Source organism: Petaurus breviceps, unplaced genomic scaffold (assembly GCF_028583685.1).
Source record: "Petaurus breviceps papuanus isolate PSGF00001 unplaced genomic scaffold, PetGlider_PUasm1.0 99, whole genome shotgun sequence".
Taxonomy (NCBI): domain Eukaryota; kingdom Metazoa; phylum Chordata; class Mammalia; order Diprotodontia; family Petauridae; genus Petaurus; species Petaurus breviceps.
In genome coordinates this window covers 21,539,001-21,549,156 of record NW_027187465.1, presented here as the reverse complement: position 1 = coordinate 21,549,156, position 10,156 = coordinate 21,539,001, and the positions used below count along the sequence as shown (strand labels likewise).

The 10,156-nt window shown below is 37.8% G+C and overlaps 1 protein-coding gene across 4 annotated transcripts in view; it reads right to left on the bottom strand.

Moving 5' to 3' along the window:
* ATXN2 (ataxin 2) overlaps positions 1–10,156 on the bottom strand; it is a 123,645-nt gene that overhangs the window by 35,528 nt on the left and 77,961 nt on the right. For 3 of the 4 annotated variants that reach the window (XM_069081474.1, XM_069081475.1, XM_069081472.1), the window contains exons 7-11: positions 9,458–9,549; positions 8,947–9,144; positions 8,299–8,477; positions 6,421–6,630; positions 3,311–3,493 (exon numbers count right to left, since the gene is read on the bottom strand). In XM_069081474.1, coding sequence (XP_068937575.1) covers positions 3,311–3,493; positions 6,421–6,630; positions 8,299–8,477; positions 8,947–9,144; positions 9,458–9,549 — 862 coding nt within the window. The remainder of the gene's footprint in view (positions 1–3,310; positions 3,494–6,420; positions 6,631–8,298; positions 8,478–8,946; positions 9,145–9,457; positions 9,550–10,156) is intronic. The other variant, XM_069081473.1, reaches the window with a different exon arrangement.

The window sequence follows — 10,156 nt, the reverse complement described above, 5'->3', positions numbered from 1 at the left end:
AGATAGATAGATAGATAGATAGATAGATAGATAGATAGATAGATAGATAGGCAGGCTTTAATGAAACCTTTGTATTTACAGTATCATCACTTCTGGTAAAGACCCTCAGCCTGAGACTGAACCCTTCCTCATAATAAAGACAGACAAGTGCACCAATACCAAGCCAACCCAGTGACCCCATCCTGATCCTCTAATTAGAGGGCTAAATCACTTGCTATGGGCATGAAGAAGGTAAATGATTTGGCACCAAGCACAAGGCAGGATAGCTAGGTAGCACAACGAGAGTGTACTGGATCTGGAATCAGGAAGACTCATCTTCCTGAGCTCAAATCTGGCCTCAGACACTTCCTAGCTGGGTGACCCTGGGCAAGTTGCTCAAATGAGCTGGAGAAGGAAATGGCAAAGCACTCCAATCTTTGCCCAGAAAACCCCAAATGGGGTCACGAAAAGTTGGACACAACTGAACGACAACAAGGCTAGCACATGGTAGAGGACCTTTCTAAATCTCCACCACAATGCCGCTTGTGACCAGCAGTGACAGCAGGGACAGAGGGTACGGCCAGGAAAACATGGCAGTGGCTCCCAAGCCTTCCATGATGAGCCGGTCAGGCTGGGAGTGGCTGGGGTAGCCCAGGTTTCTCTGACACAGCTGTCAAAGACGCCAGCTTACTTCTAGGTCATGCTGAGGCACAAGAGGAGCACAGTGGAATTAAGAGTAATGAGAAAAACATAGGCCTAATGCTCCAGTGCAGATGCATTCTATACATTTTTAAAAAGATAAAAATAGGGAAGTTAGGGACTGCTCTTAACAGTTACGAGAAAATAGCAAACACTCTGAGTAAGGCCTATACATTTCTCTACTTGACCTTGTCCAAAATCCCAGAAGTGCTGTCAATAGTGGGCATGACAGTCTTACTAGTCTAACTTTCCTCCTTTAGAATCCACTCTAAATACGTAAATATTTTATTGAAAAATCAGTTACAAATTTGATTAGGAAAATGGATTCATGGATTAACCTCCACCAAGGCAACGGAACACAAACAAAAGCAGCAGCAGCTAGCATTCACAGAGCACCTACTATGTGCAGGCACTAGGTCAAGCACTTTACAAATACCTCACAACAACCTTGGGAGGCAGGTGTGTTAGAACCGAGGTTGAGAGCAAGTGACTAGCTCAGGATCACACTGCTAGTCTGTGTCTGGGGATGGCTATGCACTTAGGTCTTTCTGAGTTTTGGCCCAGACTGCACCAATGAGGGTTTTCTTACTGTCTTACGTCACTTCATTCTAACATCTCCCCTTCCCTGGTTGTTCCCAAAGCAAAGGACAGAATCACTGGCCTGGCAACAGGCTCCTTCTGGATTTGTCCCCAGCCTTGCTTATCCCTGGCAGTGGCTTCTGCCAAGCCACCTCCTCTTCCAGCCCAACACAGAAAAGCTCTCACATATCACAGCCTTTGCACACACTGCTTTCTCCTGGTCTTGGAAGGCTCTCATGCCCAACCACCACCTGAAGTCTAACTCTGGGAGAAAGTGTCCTTCATCTTCATCCCATCAGACCTCACACAACACCTTTTTGTTACATAACACTGTGTGAATTAAGTGGTCCTCAGATTCATACTATAAAGTTCTGCTCCACATCCAACATAGCAGACATTTAGTTGTTTGCTTTATTGCAAGAAAGTGAGACTGACTGCTAATATACCTAGCTTCCTAGTAAACTTTTTTAAAGTAGGGGAAGGAGCTTTAAGAAGCCAATTAACTTATCCCTCATTTTCCTCCCAACTATAAAACCCTTCAGCACATACATAACCTAACTTTCACTGCTTTCCTCACCTAAAAATTCACTATACGGAAACTAGGGAAACCACATATCTCATGCAGCTAAAAGGGTACAAAACATGTTTCAGGTGTCTAAATTTGGAAGAAATTATCGAACAGTGATGTACTGCAGTATATACACCAGTTACGACTCAAATTCAATGGTTAGGAAAAAACAGCACTAATCTAATTCACTTTAATCTTCCTCCTTAAAAGGCTACAAGAGTCACTTGAGTAAATATAAATCTGTTTAAACCTCACAAAATCTTCTTAGAATGAAGAAAAAATGTCAGCTTATAAATGTCTAGTATTTTGAACGTTTCTTTCTAGTCTTATGCATCTTCTACTGAGTAGGCAGGATGCTCAAGATTAAAGGAGAAATCTGAGTTCAAACCCCAGCTCTGACACTCCCTAGCTAAGCTGACCACTCTGGGACAGCTTCTCATACCTAGAATGATCTTCTAGCACTCAACCTTAGCTCACAGAACAGTTGTCAATCCAAAGGTTATCTTCAGATTAACAATGTAATGTTAGGTGATTAAGCCCATTCTCACAAAAAGTTTTTAATTTTAATCTGCAGAAACCAACAAATGGAAAAGGTCATGAAAAGGAGAAAGGGAATCACAATGTCCTGACTGACCCTAAATGAAGGAATTTCTAAAGAAGGTAAACAAGTTCAAGGCAAAAAATGTGACAGGGCTTTTTGTTGCTGCTGCTGTTTTAAAAACTCTACTGGCCATAATTTCCGAAGTTATATATTTGGAAAGAAAAGGTGAGGTAAAAATGAAAGATACCAACAAAAATATCTAAGAGATACACCATCTTATTCTGTGCACTCTGAATTAACAATAGAAGAAACTTATTTAAGAATATAGTCAACGCAGTGAGTAGATCACCGGCCCTGGAGTCAGGAGGACCTGAGTTCAAATTCGGCTTCAGACACATAACACAAAAACAAGCCTTGTGACCTTGGGCAAGTCACTTAACCCTAACTGCCCTCCAAAAAGCAAAAAAACCTAAAAATAAAATAAATAAAAAGAACATAGTCAAGGAAAAGTAGCAGGCCTATTACACTACATGGCTCCTTAAGGGTCATTTTCTCTAAACTAACCAATCATTCATAAAATTTTTGCCTCTAATTTTGAGTGTGAAACTCCAAGCAAGTGAAAAGACAATCTAGGAATTTGAAAAAGGAAAAGATTTAATAATAATATGAATAAATAATAATAAATAAATATGCACATGATAACACAGGCCTAGGGGAAAAAACAGGGTTAAGAGCTCTTATTCTTCAAGTTAAGTGCAACTGTAGTCTCCCTAAGGTGGCAAAATTTACAGAACACTGTGGCCACTGCATGAATTAGATCCTGGTTAGGTTATCTTGACTCTCTCTAGTCAAATAAGAAATATGATGAAACCCCCCCCCCCCGCCCAAGACATATATAACTTAATTCCAAACGTGATTATATCCCCAGGCAAAACTTTACATACCCCCACTGACCACTGATGACCACGTTCCTCCTGAGGGGCTACTCCGTGCCACAGGAGGAGCAGGTACTTCGCCTGGTGCATTGTGGGAAACAAATTCTAAACCACCGGAGATTGAACCCCTCCCAGTAGAAACTCGATGACCACGAGGGTGTCGTTGGGTCTTTGGCGACATCCTTGGCGGTCCTAAAAAAGGAACGACAAATACCATGTGAATGCTACAAAATCTACTTTTTGCTTTTTAAATGAATGTACACACAAATGGCAGTTTGCCTACAGGAATACTACTTGTAAAAATTATGAAATTTGATGTTGATCACACTTAAGATAAAGAGGTGAATGGAATTGTTTAATTTTTTTTTAAAGAACATCTAACTTTGGTTTTATAATAATAGGGCTACCAATTCTCTCCAAGAATGGATGTCATGAAATGTGCCCAATAAAATTAATTTTATTTTATTTAAATATATACCATATATTTAGGTATTCTTTAAAAATGAGAGACATCAAACTAATAGGGCACAAACTATAAGTCCAGGAAAGACAGAAGCCACCAGTCTCCTGAAATGCATGCTGATAAATCTAAAGTTTTTCCACAATCTCCCTATCAAGTGATAATCTGAAATTAAAATCTAAGCATTACAACATGGCTTACTGTAAGAAGCCAAGTGTTTGCTGCTGCAGTTTTGTTTATTTGTTCAGCAGAATATGCTATTAAAATTCTTAGTAACTGATAACATTAAGACAACTACTACTTTGTGGACATTTTCTTTGATAAAGAAAGCTCCCTAGTAGGGAAACCAGTACGGACTGGTGACTGCTCTGCAGCTCATGGTCTTAGCGGCTTGGCACCCTGAGAGGCCAAGGGACTGGATCAAGGTTCCACAGCCAGTATAAGTCAGAGGCAAGGCCTGAACCTTCATCTTCATGACCCTGAGACTGGCTGTCCACTCGCTAACCCAAATTCGCCTCCCATTTTTATGATTTCTAGCAGTAAAATTACATTAACTGTGTCAGAAAGAGGTTGACTGCTATCTCTGAACAGCTCTATACAAGAACAAGATTAGAAGGTAAAATAATTAAGCAGGTATCAAAATAAGAGCTGTCACTGCTGATTTCTTCACACATATACCATGAAGTTACAGCCTTTTACATTCCTGATATGAAAAGGAAAGGACCAACCACCAACTTGTCTTAATTACATGGCATGGTTTTTAAAGAAATAGTCTCTACCTAGGAATAATGTAGAAATTGAATCATGTTTGCATAGCTTATATATTGTATAACACAAAAAACTGTTCAAGCAATAAAAATACTTGTTATATATGGAACAATTGTGGAATTAAATGAAGTTTAAAAGTTCTGTCTTTCCTATAATAATGTTTACCATAATACAGCCTGGTTTATACAAAATTAACATAATAACAATAATAATGATAGCAGCAAAAACTTTTATATACGACTTTAAATTTTGCAAAGTATTTTATAAATATCTCATTTGAGCCTCACACCAACCCTGGGAATCAGGGGCCTGTTATCCCCATTTTACAGATGAGAACAGTGAGGCAGAGAGAGGTAAAGTGACTTGTGTCCAGGGTCACACAATTTGTATGTAGTCTAAGGCTGAATTTGAAGTCAGGTCTTCCTGACCTGACTTCCAGGTCCAGTGTTTTGTCTATTGTGCCACCTAGTTCTCTTACATTTAATAGTGACAATTCTGAATTTAAACTGCTTCAATATTATGCAAAGTAATAGAAAGCATACATCTATAATCATTTGTTGTGTGAACAGTACAATGTTGAAATAGACTGTCATAACACATAATGGTCATGCCAAAATCATGCCTTGTCTACTGTATTAAGATCAATGTTCAATATTTCATCAGAATGTTACATTTCCTTTTTGCATCAAATGACCTTGAAAAACAAGCAATACCTGCTGGTCTAGGCATTAACAGCTCCAATTAAGAGCACAGGATACCTATTCGACCAAGACACAAAATTTATTTTAAATAGAGCCCTCATAACATTAATTTCCTTACCACCCCCTAAATTTTATAACGACTGAAACTGGAATTTTATAAAAGCAGATTAAATTAAACTTAAACACAAATACCTTGAACTGGCATCTAGAATTACAAAACTTTAAAAAATTGTTTATTCCTTGCATCTGAACCCAAGAAGCAATCTTCCTACACTATACATGTATGTATTTGATAAGTCACAAACTAGAATTTAGTATCAAGTATAGAATCAGGCCACAGAATAAAATCCAGTTCCAATAGGAGCAAAAAAATAGTCAAAGTTCTCTGGTCAGTTTAAGCAACATCTTGATCTAGATTCATCTCCCATCTTAAAGTACCCCTTTCACAATACAATATTAAAGAATAAATAAAGATCCAAATGTGCAGTTACATAATTCACCGTCTGAAAAGTAAAGCTACTTTTAATATCAGTATGTAGGGGAACTAAAAGTACATTTTGCTCTTTGCATCCAACTGCTTCAGGGAATAAGCTAGTCCGATCATTTAGTGGCCTTTTCAATCACAATAGAACAAACCAAAAATACATTTATTTAATAGTACATCTAAAAGCATGCCTATCAACCATTTTTCAGTAGGGAAATGTGAGGTCAGACACATACACTGGCAACAACAAGATTTGCCTCTCAAAATTAATCCCAAATCTAATACTATTGTCTGCTGATAGTAAAATAGTTAAAATCAATACCTTGCCAAAGGATATGCATATAGATAGATTTCTGATCAGAATAAAGAACAGGTGAAAATTAGTTTGTTCGTTCACACTCAATCATTGGGGGCAAAACAATTCATTTAGTACTGGAATTGAATTTTTGGTGTTATAAAACAAGCATTATTAACTGCTTTGAGCTTTGCTTCTATTGACTGGGGATATTTCGTAGTTTCAGTCTTTTTAAAAATAAAATTTTTTGTAAAAACAAAAAGTTAATAGAAATAGTTTTGATTAAACTAAAGTTAAAACGTGAAAATATAGGTTACTAAAATAATGAAGAGGAAACAATTTTGTAATTATAAACTCACACAGGAGTTAAACAAAGACAAACAAAAATATGAACAAATTGTGGTATTGTACCTTCTGAAGACATGCGTTTAGGCATAGTAGAGACAGGAGCTGGAGAACCATGAGCAGAGGGGTGAGACGGGGGTCTGGATGGCCTCGAGGGGGGCCTGGAGGGCGGCCTTGTAGGGGTGGCTGCCCGAGGTGGAAGAGAGTTGGGACCTGACTGGTAGCGAGAAGGTGGGCGAGAGGAAGGAGATGGGCAAGGCGATGGCCAGGGAACACCTGACAGAACAAATGATATGAAGGAAAGTATAAAAACTAAAGAAAAAATCATGGGGGGAAAAAAGCAAACAGAAGAAAAAAAAAAAGGAAAATGACAAAAATGATTTTTTTGTACGTTGAACCCTTTGAGGACAGTCATATGATTTGGTTTTTGGCATATTTAAACAACTAGTCAAAGTTCACAAGTTCCTTTAAATGAGTCTGCTGAAATGAATAAAGGTTCCCAAAGGGTTAATTCAAATCTAATCATCCTATTTGAGGAAGAAAGCCTGGCTCCTATAAAGGTTTCTCAGTACCGCCTTGTCAAGACAAGTACAGAATATACCAGAGGACTTCACACAATAAAACAACACAAAACTCAGGGAGAAAAGTAGTGGACTACATCAGCTCTTACTTTTCCAATGTGACACCAATAATAAAGGCAAGGGGCATCTGCTCCCCTAAAGACACAGTTAAACAATCCAGCTCCTCGCCATCTCAAATTCTACTATCACCTGCTGATGCTGAACAACCTCTACAACTCCAAAGGCAGGGGAGCAGACCAAATCTTAACTTCTGTGTTTTTGTACGTCTGTTTCAATGACAACTGGCTTAACATTCATTAGCCTTTTAAAAAGACAGGAAAGACCTGGATGAGCTACCCTCTCAATGTGAAAGGGAAAGAGAAATTACCTAAATGTTATGCAAACACTAGGTAGACGCCATAAGAAAATTTACCTAAAATAAATGCAGCTACAAAGTATTCAATAACCAAACACAGCTGTGCTGGTGTTGATGGATATGTAACAACAGGTCAGTGTAGTTTCTAATTCTAAATGACATCAGACCTACCTTGACTTTAGGAACATTCCAGGTCTCCTCCCCAGAGTGTCTCCCACACTTGAGTATCCTAAACTTCAGGGAACTTTTCAACTTTTTATTTGGAAAATTTTGAACATGATGCTACTACAGCACTAATTCTCTACTCAATGAGTAAAGAAAATTGACAAAAAATGTCAACATTCTGTTCAGAGCAAAAGGAGTTTCTAAGGCATTTAAAAGCAAACTGCAGAGATCATCTTACTCTTTAAAAAATACTCAAGAGTGTTTGGCTGGAGAGGAATTCTGGAGAAAGAAACTTAATGGAAAAGAAGAATGCTAGACATTCAATGTCAGTTGTTTTTATCCTTACTTTGTGCCTTTTCCTTTCAATTCTACTTAAACTTCAGTCATTTTTTTCATTGGCGCTATCAATTTTAACAGCTCATTAGTAGTTATTAAGGCATGATACATTTACCTCACTGGAAATGTTTCCATGAAACTTTATACTGAAATGATATTATACATCCATTTTTAAAACTGAAAGATTGTTTAGTTTTTCCAATTTCTTTAAATCTAGACTACTGAGTCATGCATTATATACCAATATAATATCTTAAGAGACAATATTGCATCAATGTAGCAAATAGCTAACTGATGCACTTGCAAATAGGATCTGTGAAGTGATTTTTATCAATTCAAGGTTCATAAAAAAAAAACAACAAAAATTCCAAATTGTATAAATGACGCTATTAAAATCACTGAACACACAAGCACATATCATTTGTAAAAGATTTGATGTTTTAAAAGGTTTTAAAACAAACTGCTTCAAAAATCAGTGAACTCCATGGACTGAGCCAAAACACTTGCCTCCATTAACGACTCTTTGGTCTGCTGCAGAATTCAGGCTAAACTCTGAAGTATGAGATCCAGATCTTGAAGGGGCGGGGCCAGATGCAGGTTGACCCATCCTTGGTGAGTTTTGTCTACCACTTCCCCACGACATGACATCTCGGGTTCTTTGTCCAGGTGGAATGTACTTGCTTTCCCTGAAAGGGAAGAGTGATTCAATTACTGTACTGACATAAAATCTAGGAAAGGTGAAAACTGCCCAGTTTTAGTATCTGAAATGCAATTTGTATGAAAGGGAATACTGTGAAAGCAAAAAGAAAACAAAACAAAAACATTTAAAATGACAGCAAAAGTAGTTTCAAAGGTTCACACAATGAACTAATAAACTCTATTCTCAGCAGCATTAACATTTACCAAACTTCATTTCTAAGAATCATTGGGGAACAAATAAAGAAGACAATACTTTATTACATGCAGCATCACTTTCTGGCTCCTCTTTAGGACCACAAACTTAAAAGCTGGAAGAGATCTTAGTAATAAAAACCATCATCTTTCTGAATTTAAAAACGGTTAGTACATGTCACAAAAATGTTCACAAGTAACTTAAGTTTGGAGAAGTCACTTTAAGGACATGTTCTCTATCCCACAGGGTCATGCCTGAAATACCTAGTGTTGATGCTGTGCCCCTCGCGCTCACTAGCATTTCTTTGAACAGCAGTATATTTTTCTTCTTCACTTCTATCATCATTTTCAAGGGCTACCCGAGCTTTGTACTGAGCACTTGATTCAATTTCTTCGGCTAATTGGTTTGCTCGTGCTTCCCGTTTTAAAAACTCTTCTGAGTTGTCTCTTTCTAACGGTACCCTAAAACATGGGGAAAAAAAACAAATACTTTAAAATCATAGTTCAAAACATTAAGAAACCATTTTTAAAAAGCAATAAATTTGTTTCAAGAACTTTTGCCTCCCAATAGGGACAGAAGATTTATAGCACAGGCAACATACATTTCTTCTCTAATCACAGAAATTTGCATTTAGGCTAGAGTGAAATTATTATTCAAATTATTATTTGAAAAACCTGTAGGACAACCCCACTCCCCCTACCCCCAACCTTCTAAACTCAAGAGTGAAAAAAAAGCCTCAAGTATGTACGATGAAAGAAAACTTTTGAAACTCACGTATATGATGATAAACTGCTATCATAGGTGGAAACTACACCATAATTTTCTTCATTATACCGAAACATATCATTGGGATCCCATCCATTAGACTGGAAGAAAATGAAGTATTTTTTAAAATGGCAGTTTTTACTCCTTCGAATTTCCTACTGTGTTCTCCATTTTTAATCAATATTAAATATTCAGAGACTATACAAAATAAAACTTTCCAAAAGGTGGACCAAAGTTGGACAATAATTAGCTATCAAAAACCACTTTATATTATAATGAGCAATAGTTATACTGGAGGGGCGGCCAGGTAGCACAGCAAGTAAGAGCACCGACTCCAGTGTTGAGAAGACCTGGAGATCGAATCCCGGGCTCAGACACTTAGCACCCACCCAGAAACACCTGGCCGTGTAACCTTGAGCAAGTTACTTAACCCCAATTGCTTAGGGGCGGATAGGTGGCTCAGCGAGTAAGAGCACCAGCTCCAGTGTTGGGACGACCTGGAGATCGAATCCCGGGCTCAGACACTCAGCACCACACCCAGAAATAACTGGCCATGTAACCTTGAGCAAGTTACTTAACCCCAATTGCTTAAAAAAAAAAAATAGTTATACTGGAAACGTGGGTTAGTTTTATTCACTTTTTTCCTTACTTTTTTTTGTTATTTAATACTTTAAGGGACGACTCTTAGAGAGGAAAATGTAGGTGATA